Consider the following 19,575-nt stretch of genomic DNA (forward strand, 5'->3'; position numbering starts at 1 on the left):
TCGGAGAGGCTCCGAGGACTGAGGATGTGTGAGATTCAGACTCCGGAGAACCAGGATAGAAATTCAGAGGTAGCTCAGCCTACAGAGCCTGGCCTTAGCATTAGAGCAGATGTGTGTGGAACTCTTGAGTCACGTGCGTTATCAGGGCTGAGAATTTGGATTCTGCTGTCAAAAAGACGGGGGAAGCAAGAGGCATGATCCCTGCACAGACTGTTAGCCAAAACTTCTCGCTTGATGCAAATGTATGAGGTTCTCATTCTCTCCATTTCAGTTTCCCTCCGTTCTAAAATTGATCTTTAGGAAAACTTTTACAGAAGTTTGTTAGGGGCAAAAAAGAGTGCTATGCTATCCAAAGTCATCAGACACATAAAAATTTGTTCCATCAAATTCTGTATAAAACGAAATATACAAAATATGTCATTTCCTATAACGGTTATACGGTTGGGCTACCACAAGTGTGTGTGGGATGGCGGGGTGGGGGGCTGTAGGTAAAATAAAGAAAGGACCGGTGTGACAATAATAGTTGGAAATGATCACACTGGACAAGAACTGAGTGTTAAAAATAGGTAAAGAGATATACGTGATAACCTTTCAGTGTCTGTATTGCAAACCACAAAGCCCAAAAGGAGAGAGAGAGAAAAAGAGAGAGGGGGGAGAGGGAGAAAGGAGTACCAGCCATAGAGGCAGGCTGGGGCTGGGGCAGGGGGTAATGGAAGGAAAATTGAAGACACTGATGCTGAGAAATGTACACTAGTGGAGAGATGGGTGTTCGAACACTATATATGACTGAAACTCAATTATAAACAGCTTTGTAAGGGTCTATCTCACAGTGATTCAATTTTTTTTTAAAAAAATATATCATTTCCTGGGGAAATAATGGGAGGAAAGAAAGGAGATATTTGTAAACTGGTAGTCAGGATTTTCTGTTGGCATTGGTCTCATTACTGAATCCTAATAAGATCTCAATAGTTACCCACTCCATTTTTAAGAGGTACAAGATTTAACACCCAGGACACAAATTTGTTATACTGTTGACTTATAAAAACTTAATGTGGTATCAACAACTACAAAAACTGGATGTAAAAATCAGAGACACTCTGAACAGGCTCACACAGATTTTGGCTAAGATTTCCTTATGCTCAACAGCTTCCTCAAAGCCCTCTTCATGTCTTTGTTTCTCAGACTATAAATAAAAGGGTTTAGCATGGAGGACAGAACTGTGTAGACAATCGATGCCATGCGGGTGCTAATAGTGTAGCTGGATAAGGGTTGTAAATATTCATAGAAGATGCTTCCATAAAAGAGCGTCACCACAGTCAGGTGAGAACCACAGGTAGAGAAGGTTTTGCGTTTCCCAGCAGCTGAGGGGATCTTGAGAACTGCAATAAGGATTCTTAGATAAGATAAAACAATACAAAGAAAAGGGGTCACCAGAGCAATAGGTGCTTCTGTCATTTTCACAATTTCATTGAGGAATGTGGAGGTGCAAGACAATTGCAGCAGAGCATTGATGTCACAGAGGTAGTGGTAGATGACATTGGAGTCACAGAAGGTGAGCAGATTCAGCAACAGTGTGTGAAGCAGTGAGTGGAGGAGAGAGAATGAGCAGGAGAAGGCCACCAGCAGGACACAGCGCTGGTGGCTCATGGTAGTGACATAGTGGAAGGGGTCACAGATGGCCACGTAGCGGTCAAAGGCCATGACTGCCAGGAGGCAACTGTCAATAGTGCCCAAAGCATAAATAAAATACATCTGTGTCACACAGCCAACATAGGAGATGGTCTTCTTCTCTGACAAGAAGTTCACTAGCATCTTGGGGACAATGGTGGTGGTGAAGCCAATGTCAATGAAAGATAGGAAGCTCAAGAAGAAGTACATGGGGGTCTGCAGCTGGGGGTCAGAGCGGATGGCCAGGATGATAAGCAGATTCCCAGTTATAGTGACCAGGTACATGATGAGAAAGATGACAAAGAGTGGTACCTGGTCCTCAGGTCTGGAGGAGAGTCCCAGGAGGATGAACTCAGAGACACTGTGGTTTTGGTTGACTGTTTCCATAATTGTAGAAGCACCTAAATTAGAGAAGGTTGAAACATCAATACCTATCTCTTGCATAGCAGTAACTGTAACAAAGCTACCTTTTTTTTGCGTGTTCCTAGCCTTATTTACTGAATATACTTAAGTACTCCAGAGAGTTAATGTAATGTCATGGATAAGAGCAGCTGATAAAACTTACATCAGCTAAAATAAGCTATTTGTGAAGAGAATGTCTTGTGAGTGTGAAATAAAGAGCTTAAGTGATCAAGTAAAGTTCTATAATACTAAGTCTCATCTTGGGAATATGGAATATTAGAAATAAGGATGATGGTAATCTAAAGGCATAGGCTGTGTCTGAAAGCAAAGTTTTCTTCTTTTTGTCTTTTCAACATATCCTATACCTACTTATACTTATTAACAATATGCTTCCATAAAATCATGGAATAAAGACAGTCTCGGACAGTGATCAAGTAGGATTATCATCAAAAACAAAACCAGACTTAAGTGTTATGCTGAAATCATTAAGGTTCCAAATGAACATCGCTTGAGAGACCACCCCCCTAAAAGAAATTGAATGTGACTTGATGAACAGTGTGACACAGTAAAAAAATACACTATTGTTAGGACATATCCCACAGATTAAGCAATATCATCGCAATATCATCTGCTGTGTTTTGTTGAATATAATGACCTCCAGTTCCACTCAAGGTGCAACAAATGTCACAATTTTATAGTAGAACAAAGAAACAGGCAATAATGAACAACAACAATAATCAGTAATCTTGTTCCTGGATCATAAAACTGAAGTTATCAAGGGGACAGAACTGGAAGTGGAGGATGAGGGTAACGGGAAAAGTGGTGGACTATAGTAAGATAAGGACAGTGGTGAAAGTTATTGAGCACCTTGGTGGTGGAAGATGCTATGACTCTACACCAGGACCATAAATATTGATACTCTTGAAAACATGTGACCTTAACTTCAACAATAAAAAATAATTTAAAAATAATAATCACTTGTCTTCAAAAAATAGCATTTTAGAGTAACTTTGCACTATCCTAACTTATATCTGAATATCTGACAGAGTTTCAACAACTTGGAATCGGTCTCTATTATATTATCCTGCTCTTGTTTCATTGCCCCCTGCATTTCCTCGGCAAATACCCAGTGATCTTTCTTTAATGTCAAAATAATGCTGAGCTGACATCTGTGGTCTTCCCATGCTCTTTGGCTCTGAAAAGGAGCTGAAATAAATACCTGAATGAGTGGATGATCAAGTGGGTAACACCCTATTAATGTTCCCTTTCCATATGCTGGATCTTCTCACCCTTCCAAATTGATGCAGTTCAGCTCAGTCAAAGCTGAACTGTTTGAGCTTCCATCCAGAGATAAGCGAGAAAAATTGAGAGGGAAGAGTAAAGAGCAGTGAGCAGAGTGCTCTAGGTTTAAGAGGGATAAAGCACTTTCCATATGCTGCCTCCCACCCTGTGTTATTCCTGGGTTCTTGCTCAGCATTGTCCTGTTTTTCTGTTCTTCCTTGTAGAAAGCAGAGGTTCCCTGTCTCACACCGATGAGAGCTCTCGAGTAGGGAGAAACCTAACAGCTTCTCGTGGATTTGAGTTCTGTTCTCCCAACATCTTTGCGATCCTTGCTGGGCTGAGGGAGCTCTGAAGTGTTTGTTCCAAGCTGACTCCTCAAGGGCGTTTGCTCTGTGACCTCTCTTAGTACAGAACTCACAACAACAACAGATTTGAGTGGAACTGTTCTCAAGAGGGCAGAGATCTCCCAAGGCATCCTTCAAAAGTTTGAGGCTATTGTCAGAGCTGTTCAAATCTCCAGGGTTTGTTTCGATGTCCTTAATGATGATTATCAAAGGTGATTAAGTGGGCTAGAGAGATAGAACAACGGGTAGGTTGTCTGGCACACGGCCAACCCTGGTTCAATCTCTGGCATCCCATATGGTCCCCCAAGCACCAACAGAAGTAATTCCGGAGTGCAGAGCCAGGAATAACCCCTGAGCATCATTGCTGGGTGTGATCCAAAAAACAAAAATAAATAAATAAAGGTGATGAAGTGTGCGCATGCTTGTGTGTGTGTGTGTGTGTGTGTGTGTGTGTGTAGGATAAGGAGTTTTGCAGTTTTAATTCTCTAGGAATGTAGAAATATAAATTTATATCTTCCTACTCTTTCTTTCAGATGAGGGTGCTCTGATGCCTGGGAAACACACACATGCCTGGCTATCTTGTTAATACATTTTAGTGTAGTGCTTGCAAGGGTCACATATCAGGTTGTGATGTATACATTCTAGTCCTGGAGCAATAGCACAGCGGGTAGGGCATTTGTCTTGCACACGGCCGACCTGGGTTTGATTCCTCCATCATGGGTAGCTTGCCAGGCTCTGCCGTTTGGGCGGGATACTCTAGGTAGCTTGCCAGGCTCTCCGAGAGGGATGGAAGATTCAAAACTGGGTTGGCCACATGCAAAGCAAACGCCCTACCAGCTGTGCTATCACTCCAGCCCATATCTATGTATCTATTCATAATACATATATATTCATACACACAAATAATAGTGTCTATACAACCAATGGGTCCAAGGTCCCTGGCCATTACCTTTGTGTTGTCTCCAGATTATTCTTACTTCCTCTTCCATTTCTCTCCTTCCCTGGCCTTTCCACTTCTGTAATCTAAGGTTAACAGTCGCCTACCTGTGATAGCTTTGATTTCCTCTTTATATTATTGTATATACCATAGATAAATGAGAACATCCTATATCTGTCCTTCTTCTGACTTACTTCATTTAACATGATATTCTCCAGTTCCATTCAAGTTTCAGCTACTTGCATCATTTCATAATTTCTTGTGGCTGCATAGTAGTCCGTTGTGCACATATATCATATGAGAAATAATGTCTCTGTCTCCTAAAACCCGAGCTATATATATGCAATTTTTCCTGTCATATAATTGACAAGGGATTTAGTTTTTTTCAAAGAGAATATTTATCCAACATCCTGGACTCCACTAGCAGAAAGAATAAGAAATTGAAATACTGCTTAAATAAATTATTCTTTGCCTGACTTTCTTCCTTCCTTTCTTCCTTCCTTCTTTGCCCTCTCTTTCTCTTTCTTTCTTTCTTTTTTTATTTAAATTTTATTGAATCACCATGTGGAGGGTTACATAGTTCTCAGGATTATGTCAGTTATACAATACTCAAACACCCTTCCCTTCACCAGTGCCCATATTCCATCACCAACCACATTATACCTCCCACCCCCTCCAGCCCCCCCAGTCCCCGCCCTTGTAAGTGATAAGTTTTGCTTCGTTTACGCTTTATCTTGGTTACATTCCATGTTTCAACACATAACTCACTATTGTTGCTAGGGTTTCCCCCCAAAAAAGAAAAGACAGTCCTACTGTCAAGGAAGCATCTGATAGCTCTCCATTGCTGAGAATGTAGAGATATTAAGTCCCGCTGTTTGTTACATAACTTTTCTATTTTTCCCCCCTCGTCCCGCGCCACCGAGTTCATGCCTGTTTAGTAATCACCACGCTGCCTGACAAAGGGAAAAAAAAACGAAAAAGATGGTTATTTCTCGTCATCAGCCGGCGTGGGGCTCTGGCTTAGTTGATAGTCTGGTAGAATGTCTGCAAGCAGTTTCTGGAACCAAAAAGTAATACGCTGGTATCGGCCCCAGCTCAAGATTCCACCAGCGTCCCGCTGTTCCAAGTACATAATAATTTATTCCCTTGTATCCCATTCCCACGCCACCAGGTCCGTGTCAGCTTAATAGACATCATACTATGGTTAACGCCACGCCGCGTTTCTTCCCGAGAAAGAAGGATATTTCTTCTCAGCCGGCGTGGGGATATGGCTTAGTTCAGTCTATAGAGATGGCTACCACTTTGATTGCCTTCAATATTTCAGCAAAAGACTTACTATTCTTGTTAGTATTTCCCACCAAAGTCCGACCCGTTAAAAAGGAACCATTTCGGGGGGCCAGAGCAATAGCACAGCGGTTAGGGCGTTTGCCTTGCACGCGGCCGACCCGGGTTCGATCCCCGGCATCCCATATGGTCCCCCAAGCACCGCCAGGAGTAATTCCTGAGTGCAAAGCCAGGAGTAACCCCTGAGCATCGCTGGGTGTGACCCCCCCAAAAAAAAGCAAAAAAAAAAAAGGAACCATTTCATATTGGTGATGAATAAATGACATTAGGTCCCGTGGCCATGGCAGCGGCCTCGCGGCTTTGAATTTCTGTATAAAGTCCAGGGAAAGTACAGCCATAAATTACACATCACTACAAACTTTAACCCTATTATGGTCCCCCCAAAGTCCAACCCATTACAAAGGAACCATTTCTTATTGGTGATGATTAAATGACATTAGGTTGTGCAGCCATGGCAGCGGCCTCGCGGCTTTGAATTTCTGTATAAGTCCAGGGAAAGTACAGCCAGAAATTACACGTCACTACAAACTTTAACCTTATTATGGTCCCCCCAAAGTCCAACCCGTTACAAAGGAACCATTTCATATTGCTGATGATTAGATGACATTAGGCTGCCGCGGCCGCGCGGTTTTGGGTTTCTATATAAAGTCCAGGGAAAATTCTGCCTAAAATTCTATCGCTACAATCTTTTACCCTTCAACAAAAAACTCAGTACTATTGTTTGGAGTTTCCCACCATGGTAAGCCCTGCTAAAAAGGAACATTTACACCTTGCTGACAATCAAGAGATATTAGGTCACGCAGCTGTGATAGCAGCCGCGCGGTTTTGGAATTCTATATGAAGTCCAGGGAAAATTCTTTTGGTAATTGCATCACTCGCTGGCGGTGCCTGGGCCAGTAGCTCCGAGCACACAGTTTGGAGGCATTTTGGGGGCGCTGCTCGTGTCCAAAGTGGTTCAGTTGACTCCGGGGTCGATCTCGCACGGCGGCAGAAAGCTCCTTCTTTCTTTCTTTCTTTCTTTCTTTCTTTCTTTCTTTCTTTCTTTCTTTCTTTCTTTCTTTCTTTCTTTCTTTCTTCTCCTTTCTTCCTTCCTTTCTTTCCCTTTCCTTTTTTTAATTGAATCACCATGAGATACGGTTAGAAAGCTTTCATATTTGAGTTTCAGTCATATAATGATCCAACACCCATCCCTCCACCAGTGCACATTTTCCACCACCAATGTCCCCAGTATCCATCCTCCACCCTGCCATCCCAACCCTCCTCCTGCCTCTATGGCAGACAGTTTCCCCCATACTCTCTCTCTACTTTTGGGCATTTATGGTTTGCAATACAGATACTGAGAGGTTATCATGTTTGGTCCTTTATCTACTTTCAGCACACATCTCCCATCTCCAACAATTCCTCCAACCATCATTGTCCTAGTGATCCCTTCTCAATTCCAGCTGCCTTCTCCCCCATCTCATGAGACAGGCTTCCAACTATGAAGCAATATTCCTGGCCATTGTGTCTACTTTCCTTGGGTGTCCATCTCATATTATGTTATTTTATATTCCACAGGTGAGTGTAGTCCTTCTATTCCTGTCACTCTCTTTCTGACTCATTTCATCTAGCATGATACTCTCCATGTCGATCCACTTATAAGCAAATTTCATGACTTCAGCTTTCCTAACAGCTGCATAGCATTCCACTGTGTAGATGTACCAAAGTTTCTTTAACCTTACTCATCTTTCTTAATTGGATTGCTTTCCATGAGGCACATCCCCTTAGTTGTAGTGCTCACACACACTTGATTGCAGTGATCCCATTAGTCATTTGTGATGCCAGGCATCACAGACTCAAAAGCAAAAACAAACAAATGAGACTACATCAATCTAAAAAGATTCTGACCTAAAAAATAACTCTAAACTAAAAACACCCTGCTGAATGGGAGAAAATATTTTCACACCATACAACCGAAAAAAGGTTAATATGTGGATGTGCCAGGGACAGGTGTGGGTCTGCAGCACTGCCCTGCTGTCTCCCCAACCCTGCTAATCCCCAGGTGAGCACCAGGAGCAGATCCGGCATCAGGCCAAGGTACCCTGGAGTCTGGGGGAACAACAAGCCTCCCAGAGAGAGGGGAACATTTCTTGAGATTTCCAAAAGTATGCATCTCCATTTCTTTCCCCTCTCAAAACAAATGGCACAATCAGAATGTGGCAGTTACAGTCCTACAAACAGGCACAACGGGAAAGCAGCAGAGAAGTCCACCACTCTCAGTGAGCAAAATTGGTAGCCCTGAAGATTCAAGGTAATAACCCGCTATATAACCCCTCTGTTGAGGAATTTAGAGAGGAAATTTTGAGGGTGTTAAATAGCTCAAAGAAACAATGGGATGAATAAAATGTAAGAGGATTTGAGAGCAGACATGATAAAACTACCTACAAGCAAAAATGACAAAACTAAATAATTTGGTAGATGAAATGAAAAATTCACTGGAAGACCTTAGCAGAAGAGTAACAGTAGCTGGGCACAAAAGCAGTGAGTTTCAAGATTTGTTGTAGAAAACCCCCAGTAAAACAACAGAAGATGTGAGAAAATCTTCAAAATAAATTAACAGCAGACAAGAGAACTCTGAGATGAATTCAAGGGGAACAATATAAGAATCGTCAGGTTCCCAGACACCCAGGAAGGTAATTTCAATGAAGAAGCATTAGCCAAAAAAACAATCATTACTGAGAAGTTTCCAGAGTTGAGAGTGGATGCACCCAGATTTAAGAGTCCCAAATAAAAATACTTTAAGACGCGTCTGAATCAGAATGACGAAAGCCATAAATAGAGATATAATGAAGAGATCAATTAAGGGAATTACATACAAAGAAGCGCCCTTGGGACTGGGTCAATACCACAGCGGGTAGGGCATTTGTCTTGCACAAAGCCGACCCGAGTTCAATTCCCAGCATCCCATATGGTCTCCCAAGCACTGCAAGGAGTAATTCCTGAACTCAGAGCCAGGAGTAACAACTGAGTATCGCTGGGAGTGACCCAAAAAGAAAAAAAAGAAGCATTCTTAATATTTATAGATTTATCATACAAGACCCTAGTGTACTTAATATAGAAGTTAATCTCAAACAGAAATGGAAAAATAACTGAAACACCAGGAATTATACAGCTCACTACTGAGCGATCAGTAGCTCATAGAGGAAATCAGATAGGAAATAATAAGAGGGCTGGAGCGACAGTTCAGTGGGTTTGATCCCTACCATCCCAGATGGTCCCCGCAGTCATACCAGGAGAGTTCCCTAAGCACAGAGATGGTAGTAAGCCCTGAGCACCACCAAGTGTGTCCAAAAAAAAACTAAATAAAAAATCTAATGGCTATAGCCAATCCTTTTCAGTTCTTTCAAGCCAATCCTTTCCAGGTTCTTTCAAGGAATCAGAAAACCAGAAATGCTCCCTATGATGGTGCAAATATCATCCTGATCACAAAAGCAGACAGTGACAGGCCAAAAAATATTAAAGACTAATATGCTTGAAAAACATAGATAAGAAGATCCTCAACAAAATACTATCACATAGAATCCAACCATTCATCAAAAAGATCATATACAGTGACCAAGTGGGATTAATCCCTGATGCAAGGATGTTTTAACATATACAAGTCAATCAACTTAATACACCATGTCAATATATGAAAAAATAAAAATTATATGATAATATCAATAGATTTGGAGAAAGATTGTCACAAGATCCAGCACCCATTCATGATTAAAAAAAAAACCTCTCAGTTAAATAGGAATTGAAGGAACTTTCCTCAACATAGTCAAAGCCATTTACTACAAGACATTTACACGAAGCCAACACTACTCTAACACCCAAAGCATACAGAGACACTTCCAGGAAAGAAAATTTCAGATCAATCTCCCTGATGAATATGCAAAAATTCTTAACAAAATCTTAGCTAACCGAATCCAACAACATATCAAAAAAATCATAAACCCTGATGAAATGGGATTCATCCCAGGGATGAAAGGATGGTTCAACATATGTATATCAATTAACATAATATACTTCATTATTAAAAGAAAATATAAAATCATATGATCATGTGTAATGATGCAGAGAAAGCCTTTGACAAGACCCAACATCTATTTGTGATTTTTTTCTTTCCTTTTTTTATTAGTGAATCACCGTGGGGGGTACAGTTACAGATTTACATATTTTCGTGTTTGTCTTTCAGTCATACAATGCTCAATAACCCATCGCTCCACCAGTGCCCATTCTCCACCACCGATGACAATGGTGAACGACTGGGAGAATTCTCTGAGATCAGGTACAGGGCAAAGATATCCACTCTTTCCATTTCTATTTAACATAGTTTTATAAGCCCTGACTACAGCAATCAGGCAAGGGGATTAAAAACAAATCAAAGGGATTCATATTGGAAAAGAAGAACTCAAACTACCACTATTTGCACATGACATAACAATATACATAATAGACCCGAAAGGGTCCACTAAAACGATCCTAGAAGCAATTGATCAATACAGCAAAGTGTCCAGGTATTATGTCAATACACAAAAATCAGTCTCATTCTTATAGACAAAGGATATAGCAGAGGAGAAAGTAATCAAGAAGTCTATCCCATTTAAAAGACAAAAATAAACAGGACTATACAAAGTTATAAGAGCTTCTGCATACAAAATAAAAAACATAATCTAAAACTAAAAGACAGCAAAATTAATGGGGGAAATATTTGCACTCAACACATCAGATAAAGTTTTAACTTCCAGGATATATCATGAATAAATTATGAATATGTGATAGTTATACACAATGAAATACTATGCAGTTGTAAGGAACAATTAAATGTAATTTGCTGAAACATAGTTGAAACTGGAAGATATCAGAATGAGTGAAGTAAGTCAGAAGAAGAAAGACAAACACAGGATGATCTCACTTAGCTGTAGAACACAGAATACTGGATGAGGAAATGTAAAAGGGGGTTGCCTAGAACACCATTGACCCCAGTGTTTAGAGAGGAGAATGATAGAGGAGGAAAGGAAAGAAATCAAGGGGGGGAAGAGAATGAGAAGTAATGGGTGAACATCAGGACTTCAGTTATGCCTGTGAGATGAGTGAGGGACAAAGACATATATCAAAACACAGATTCAACAAAACTGAAGACATGAGGTCTAAGCTACAACCACTGAAACTTTGTAATGTGCCTGTCAAGTTGGGGTTAGGATAAAAAGAATCTGTAAACACTGGTGGAGGGAAGTTGATATTGGTGAAGGGATTGGTGTGGAATTACTCTGTCTAAAACTCAACTATCAGTGACTTTGTAAACCGTGGCTCTGTAATAAAACAGTTTTTAAAAAACTAGATTTTCCAAGCTTTTACAATCTTATTGAATTTTAGGTTCGTAAACATTGTTCTCAGAAAAGTTTCTGGAAATTTTATGCTTCTGGATTTGTTCTGTGATCTATCACATTATATTTTCTAAAAAATATTCTGTGTGCATGAGAATAATGTGTGTCCTGCTGTTCGTGGATGGAATGTCCTGCATATATTTCCCATGTCCACTTAGTTGATACTGTCTAATATTAACATGTTCTGATTAATATTCTTACTGTCTGATATCTCTATGGAGACTTGGTTAGTGAATTAGTAAGACCCTTGTTTGTTGCACCCTAGTCTCTTCAGGTCTTTCAATATTCACACAACACTTATGCTCAGATTTAAGGTACATAAAACTGTTTAACTTCTTGACATGTGTCTTGCATCATTATGTAACAGCTTTCTTTGTCTCTTACTACAGATTTTGACTTAAAATCAGTTAAATATTAAAATTTATATGTGAGCTTAATTTACCCATTTATATAATGTAATATATAAGCAATAAATGTATTTATGATTTATAAATTTGTATCATATAATTTACCTCAATTCTTACAATGCACCCTATTTGCATAAAATGAATGTACAAATCTCCCATGCCCTTTATTAAGTTTATTCCTAACACTCAATGCTCTTTGATCTCAAGAGGATTTTCAGATTTTGATATCTTTTAGTTCACTGCTTACTGATAGAAAAGTAAGAGACTTGGCATATTAATTTGCAGCCTCCCACATTACAGTATTGATTTGTTGTCTCTGATTTCTGTAGGTGCTTTTAGGATATACAGATGTAATTTATATACCATGAAGATCATTCTTTTAAAGTATTCAATTCAATGGCTTCCTTTGATCTCAGTTCCTACTATGCAGACTCTCTCAAGGGACAAGAGACCAATAGGAGACCGGGAATGTGTTCTCTCCTGGAGGTCAAGATCAGTGAGGTGGGACTTCAAAAGTAGCTGTAACTGTGCCACGGTCATTCTGTAACGTAGAGGAAGGCAGATTCCATTCACACAGGCTTTAGAAGCCAAGTGTGTTCATGCATCTCTTCATAGCCAGGCAGGGTAGAGACCAAGATGTCACTGGCATTAGGGACATCTCCTACAGAAGCTTTGTTGTTTTAGTCCCTTGGCCCCTGAACAAGAACCATCTCAAGAGAAAGGCAAGAAACGAGGCAATTAACTCTGTTGGCTTCTTTAACCAGAGACTTGGGGTTAAGTTCCCCTGAGTCTTAATCCTGTTAGTAAGTAGGAACTTTCTGTTACTAGTTTATATCTTATAAATAGGCATGGAAGAGATAAATATTCTTTAGTCAAGGATGCATTAGAGATGAGGATTCAGATATCAGCTTGGACCAGAAAGAATTGGTACAGATCAGAGTGAGGTGAGGAATCATCACTTGACCTAGGTGTGTGTGTGTGTGTGTGTGTGTGTGTGTGTGTGTGTGTTCATGAATGTGTTTGTGTTCGTGAGCGCTAGGACAGGAACAGAAAGTAAGAGTGTAAGAAAGGAAGACATCGAGGTAAGGAATGTGTTACCTATATAGCCTGTGTTTTCAGTGGTTAAGTTTCACACGCAGTTCAATGATGCTACTGGCTACATGTGGATGGCCATACTAAATTAAACTAAAATTAAAATTTTGGATCCTCAGTTATACTAACTATATTTCAAATCCTCAGTAATCACATGAAGCTACTGTTTCTGTACTTGACAGTGAAGATGTGGAACTGGTTTTTTGTTTGTTTGTTTGTTTGTTTTTTGCTTTTTGGATCACACCCAGAGATCCAGCAATGCACAGAGGTTATTCCTGGCTCATGCACTCAGGAATTACTCCTGGTGGTCTTACTGGTTACTCTGTCACACTGTCTTGTTCTGACTACTCTTGAAAGACCATAAGACCCAGAAAGCTAAACGAGGGACAAGGCATGTGCAGCGGGTGCAGCTACCCAGGTGAAATCATCTCCCAGTCCAACCCTTCTGTTTCAATTCTACATACAAGGGAGCCGGAGAGATAGCACAGTGGGTAGGGCGTTTGCCTTGCACACAGCTGACCCGGGTTCTATTCCCAGCATCCTATATGGTTCCCTGAGCATTGCCAGGAGTAATTCCTGAGTGCAGAGCCAGGAGTGACCCCTGTGCATCCCTGGGTGTAAACCAAAAAGCAAAAAGAAATCAATTCCACATACAAACAAGAAGACATTAGCAAGGTCTTCTCCATGCTACTTTGTTAGAAACATGTCCACGTGGTTCATAAGCTACTGAAGTAGTTCATGCTGTCTCTAAAATTTACATTATTTCAAAAACTCATGCAAATTGTTGGATTATAGTTCCAAGCATTTTAGGTTTAACATTTGGTTGTCCTTTCTCCTCCTTCAGGGAGCTTAGGCTAATTGAATCACACCCACTCTAGCACTTCTGGGGGCACAACCTATCCCACAGAGGTATTTCCAACCCTGTATGTTTATCTTTAACCTCTTCTTTGCATTCTTCTTTACCTAATTGTTAGTCACAAATATCTCCAAATTTGACGCTGTAACTCGTAAAGTCAAACCTTCTTTTTTTTTTTTTTTTTTTTTTTGGTTTTTGGGTCACACCTGGTGATGCACAGGGGTTACTCCTGGCTCTGTACTCAGGAATTACTCCTGGCGGTGCTCAAGGGACCACATGGGATGCTGGGATTTGAACCCGGGTCGGCCGCATGCAAGACAAATGCCCTACCCGCTATGCTATCACTCCAGCCCCTCAAACCTTCTTATAGCTCTGGATTTTGTAATGTAAGTAAAATATTACACACTTGATCTTAGCCAAAATCAGGGCTGGAGCAATAGTACATAAAGATAGTGAATTAAAATATTGCTTTTCTCTTTCCTTTATGTACTTTTCATATTTTTTATTTTAAAGCAATATCCTATTTATATAGACACAGAAACAATTAATGTTATGCTTTTGTAATGTGGGAGTTAACTGATTCTGAATAATATTTACTCCTGGGCATCTGTCATATTTACTTTAATGAAAGCTCAGTTGTCCTTAGATTGATCTTAGTTCTTACACCCTCAAAGTTGGGTGTAAGTCCCCACTGAGGGACTTGGATGAACCCAAGGCAAGCTGTAAGCTACCCTGGCTTCTACATGGGAAAGCCTAAGGGTCATAAGAAACATAATAAGTTAAGAATATGATCATGGAACAAACTCTGACATTACCCAAAAGAAATAACTAAGTAAGAACCCTGTTTGGGTTAGGAAAAACTAAACTTGCCTGAGGACTATGGTCTGGGAAAGATAGTGAGGTGTCCCCAGGAAAAGCCACCCTTCGTTATGAGTTCAGAGAGACTATTTAAGCTTAATCAAGGGCATAGATAAAAGTCTATATCTCTTTTACATTCATACAAAATGATTCACTGTCAGTGTCATCCCATTGCTCATCAATTTGCTCAAGCAGGCACCAGTAATGTCTCCATTGTGAGACTTATTGTTACTGTTTTTGGCATATCGAATACATCACGGGTAGCTTGCCAGGCTCTGACATATGGGCAAGATACTCTTGGTAGCTTGCCGGGCTCTCCGAGAGGGGCAGAGGAATTGAACCTGGGTCGGCTGCATGCAAGGCAAATGCCTTACCTGCTATGCTATCACTCCAGACCCATACAAAGTGATTAAAAATATTATTAAGAAGTAAATTGAATATGATCGTTTTGATGAATTACCAGTAAAGGAAAGGAGAAATCAATATGCCCTAGGATGGATTTTCACCCTTCAGCAGATCTCCTTGAAAGAATCTAGAGTGCTGGAGCCCCTAGATGAAATTCCCTTCTTGAGAGAATTTCCTTGGAGAATTTCCCCTGAAGGTAGGGCTTTACATCTGTTCATTGTTTATGCTAATGTTCAATCATACCTATGTGTGTAATTGCTGCCCCCAACCCTTCAAGATTTCCCTATAATTAATGCTGATTGATTTGAACAAAGTGCCTCTGGTTACCAGCCTGTGGACCCATTCCTTTGGCCATTGTCCAGGAAATGGTCATTGGTCCTGAATGCACCTAGGGACCCCAGTCTCTGCAGGACAGTGACTCACACAAATAGCACCTAAATAGGGATGCCTCATACACAAGCAGATACATAGAGAAGTTATTAGTCCATTGTATTGATGACCCTTTGGTCACTAGCTTATTTTATGTCACATACCACATCAGGGTATGTCCACATTGTTATGTGTATTCTGTATTTTCCACCTTTTAAAGAGATAATAACATTACATTGTTTTTATATTTGCATTATTCATTAATTTTCCAGTACACAAGCATTTCTTCCATCACCAGCATTTGTGAATAATGCTACTATAAGCAGGCAGCTTCCTTCTGCAACCCTGTTTTCAGTTCACAGGGGCATATATATCTAGAAGTGGAATTTTGCATAATGTGACAATTCTGTTCAATTTTTTGAGCAATTGTCCTAATGTTTCCTTCAGAAGCTGAACCATTTTACATTCTCACAAACAGTTCACAAGATTGCAGCATCTTCACATTCTAACCAACACTTTTAATTTTCTTATTGCTTTTAAGAATAGTCATTTTTCCAACAGCACCAGTGTTGGAACACTAAATGCCTGAAACAACTGTATTATGAGCAACCTTGTAAATTGCAGTGTTTTAATTTTAAGTCATTTTAATAGGCAATGTAAGTTTCTGTGTTGTGCACTGATTTTGTACATGGTAACACTGTAGCACTGTCGCACTGTCATCCCATTGTTCATCGATTTGACTGAGCGGGCACCAGTAACGTCTCCATTGTGAGGCTTGTTACTGTTTTTGGCATATTGAATATGCCACAGGTAGCTTGCCAGGCTCTGATGTGTGGTCGGAATACTCTCGGTAGCTTGCCAGGCTCTCCAAGAGGGACGGAGGAATCAAACTCAGGTCGGTCACATGCAAGGCAAACACCCTACCCACTGTACTATCGCTCCAGTCCATGTACATGGTATGTAGTTTAATTCTCTTAATGTTGTGAGTAGCATGCACATAAGGTGAAAAAATATACATGGACATACAGGTAGAGATAGAGAAGGAGAAATATTTAGGATAAGAAGAATCCAGCAAAGCACATTAAGAAGTCACTACAGAGCCCTGCTTTTAATCAGCAATCTATGAAATTGCTCCCTAGTAAATGTGCGCCCCTAATGCCCCAAAGTTGAGAGATAGTATGGGGGAAATTGTCTGCAACAGAGGCAGGGGGAGGGATAGGATGGGGGACGGGACATTGGGGACATCGGTGGTGGAAAATGTGTACTGTTGGAGGGATGGGTGTTCAATCATTGTATGACTGAAATTCAAACATGAAAGCTTTGTGGTAGATAGAACAAAAAGGAATGCCCTGCCACAGAGGTGGGGTGGGGTGGGGTGGGGGAGATGGGGTGGGAGGGTGGGAGGGATACTGGGATCATTGGTGGTGGAGAATGGGTCCTGGTAGAGGAATGGATACTCGAGCATTGTATGACTAAAACACAAGCACGAAAAGTAAGTCTGTAAAAAAATAAAAATAAAATTAAAAAAAAATTTTAAAAATCAAACATGAAAGCTTTGTAAGTGTTGCTCATGGTGATTCAATAAAATAAATAAATAAATGAATAAATAAATAATGAATCACTTACCTAACCTGTGGGGAAAAAAGAAAAGAGAATGTGCTCCCCAAGAGAAGGACTGACTAATTTGCAATTTCTTCCTAGTGCCTGCCTTAATATCTACAAAGCAGAAATAATTTTTTAAAGAGTTAGATCTCATTTCCATTGAACAGTGATGTCACCTATTTTGTGCTCAAGACAGTGTCCACGTTCGGACTAAGTTCATTCACAACTTTCACCAGACAGAAACAGGTCCCTAACTATGAGTGAAATGCACTGCACACCATCACTTGGCTGAAACTTGACACTATGGTAATTGTTGTGATCGGTATTGCAAAGTTCCTGATATATTCTATTTTCCTTCACTCCCAGAAGAAACTGGAGCAGCATGAGGCAGGAGAACCAGAGCAGCGTGTCTGAATTCCTCCTACTGGGCTTCCCCATCCCCCTGGAGCAGCAGTTCCTGTTCTTCACCCTCTTCCTGGCCATGTACCTGACCACCGTGCTGGGGAACCTGCTCATCATCCTGCTCATCAGGCTGGACTCCCGCCTCCACACCCCCATGTACTTCTTCCTCAGCCACCTGGCTCTCACTGATGCCTCCTTCTCGTCTGTCACGGTTCCAAGGATGCTGCTGAACATGCAGACTCAGCACCCAGCCATCTCCTACTCGGGGTGCATTTCACAGGTGTATTTTTATTTGGTTTTTGGCTGTGTGGACAACCTCCTTCTCTCGGTGATGGCATATGACAGGTATGTGGCCATCTGTCACCCTCTACACTACACCCTCATCATGAGGAACGAGCTTTGCGTGCTGCTGGTGGCTGGCTCCTGGATCATCTCCTGTAGCAGTGCCCTCTTGCACACCCTTCTCCTGGCCCAATTGTCCTTCTGTGCTGATAACATCATTCCCCACTTCTTCTGTAGTCTCTCAGTCCTGATTAAGCTATCCTGCTCCAACACATCTCTCAATGAACTAGTCATATTCACTGCAGGAGCTGCTACAGTTGTCTTTCCACTGAGTGGCATCCTGGTTTCTTATGGTTGCATTGGGGCCTCGGTCTTACGGGTTCCATCCACCAAAGGTATCCGAAAAGTCTTGTCCACTTGTGGCTCCCACCTCTCTGTGGTCTCTCTGTTCTATGGCACGATTGTGGCGATATACTATTCCCCTTCGTCAAGCGACTCCAAAAACAAAGACATGATTGCCTCTCTGATGTACACCGTGGTGACCCCCATGTTAAATCCTTTCATCTACAGTCTAAGAAACAGAGACATTAAATTAGCTCTGAGGACTCTTTTCAGAAAGAGGGTCCTCCTTGCCAAGTGAGAGTCATCCAGCTATGCTCTAATATCAGCCCTACTTTCAGATGCCTAAAAAAAAAAGTGTGTTTGTTCCTCAAAAAAAAAAAAAAACTAGAGATTGAACTCCTGTTTGACCCAGCCATATCACTTCTGGGAATATACCCTGGGGGTCCAAAAACATACAGCAGAAACAACATCTGCACTCCTATGTTCAGTGCAGCACTATGCACAATTGCCAGAATCTGGAAACAGCCTGAGAGCCCAAGAACAGACAAATGGATAAAGAAACTATGGCACATCTACACAATGGAATACTACATAGCTATTTGGAAAATGAGGTCATGAAATGTGCCTATAAATGGATGGACTTGGAAAGTATCATGCTGAGTGAAATGAGTCAAAAGGAGAGGAACAGATATAAAATGACTTGATTTATTTGTTGGATATTTAAAAAAAGTCACTGTCACTGTCACTGTCATGCCATTGATTGTCAATTTGCTTGAGCAGGTGCCAGTAACATCTCCATTCATCCCAGCCCTGAGATTTTAACAGCCTCTCTTTACTCATCCTTCCCAACGGTGCCACATTAGAGGCTCTTTCAGGGTCAGGGGAATGAGGTCCATCATTATTACTGTATTTGGAATATGAATATGCCAACAGGAGCTTGCCAGGCTTTCCCATGTGGGCAACAAACTCTCAGTAGCTTGCCAGGTTCTCTGAGAAGGAGAACTAGGCTATAAGATGTCGCGGGGCTGCGCACTTCCGGGAGCTTGGTTTATAGTCACATGGCCGTACCTCACTGTAGGAGAAGCTAAAATTGTTAAGACTATGAAAGAAGGAAAGTACGGATTGCAAATTTAAAACTAAGGGTTGCTTGAAGTATCAAAATTAAGGGAAAAGAAGCTAGAAATTAACTAGAGAACTGGGGTTAAAATAAGCATTCTACATGTTTATTATGCATTAGTCAGTTTTCGTTCTAAAAGCTGATTTTTAATTTTTCATAATTTATGCATAGAAACTTGATGAAACTTTTAATATTGTAGCCTCTTTTAATATCCTCATTTTTTATAATTAAGCCAAAAAAGTTTATTTTGGAAGATGGGGGCGTCATTCAGGCAGTGCTTAGGATGCATGCAATATGCTTGTAAAACGACAAAGATTAATCCAGTAAAGAGGGAAAGAAGCTATACATAGTGAGAACATTAGAATGGAACATTGAAGTCAAATGGTAGAGCATCCTAAAAACCAGGATAAATAATTTGACTTCCTTTTTAAGCTCCTGGAAAAAGTATGAAACTAG

At 40.8% G+C, this 19,575-nt stretch overlaps 2 protein-coding genes across 3 annotated transcripts; one reads left to right on the top strand and one right to left on the bottom strand.

The window, feature by feature from the left end:
• Positions 1–1,122: 1,122 nt before the first annotated feature.
• LOC101549830 (olfactory receptor 1L8) lies at positions 1,123–2,055 on the bottom strand. The gene has a single exon (XM_012933821.2). It carries the CDS (start codon positions 2,053–2,055, stop codon positions 1,123–1,125), a length of 933 nt encoding a protein of 310 aa, XP_012789275.2.
• A 15,303-nt stretch (positions 2,056–17,358) lies between these two features.
• On the top strand, positions 17,359–19,193 carry LOC129405665 (olfactory receptor 1J4-like). Of its 2 annotated transcripts, XM_055142631.1 has the most exons (2): positions 17,359–18,282; positions 19,176–19,193. In XM_055142631.1, the coding sequence occupies exons 1-2, from the start codon at positions 17,359–17,361 to the stop codon at positions 19,191–19,193; spliced, it is 942 nt and encodes a 313-aa protein (XP_054998606.1). The 2 variants fall into 2 exon arrangements, with proteins under 2 accessions (XP_054998606.1, XP_054998601.1); XM_055142626.1 differs by lacking the exon at positions 19,176–19,193 and having other exon boundaries at positions 17,359–18,300.
• The last annotated feature ends 382 nt before the right edge of the window (positions 19,194–19,575 follow it).

Source organism: Sorex araneus, chromosome 1 (genome assembly GCF_027595985.1).
Source record: "Sorex araneus isolate mSorAra2 chromosome 1, mSorAra2.pri, whole genome shotgun sequence".
NCBI lineage: Eukaryota > Metazoa > Chordata > Mammalia > Eulipotyphla > Soricidae > Sorex > Sorex araneus.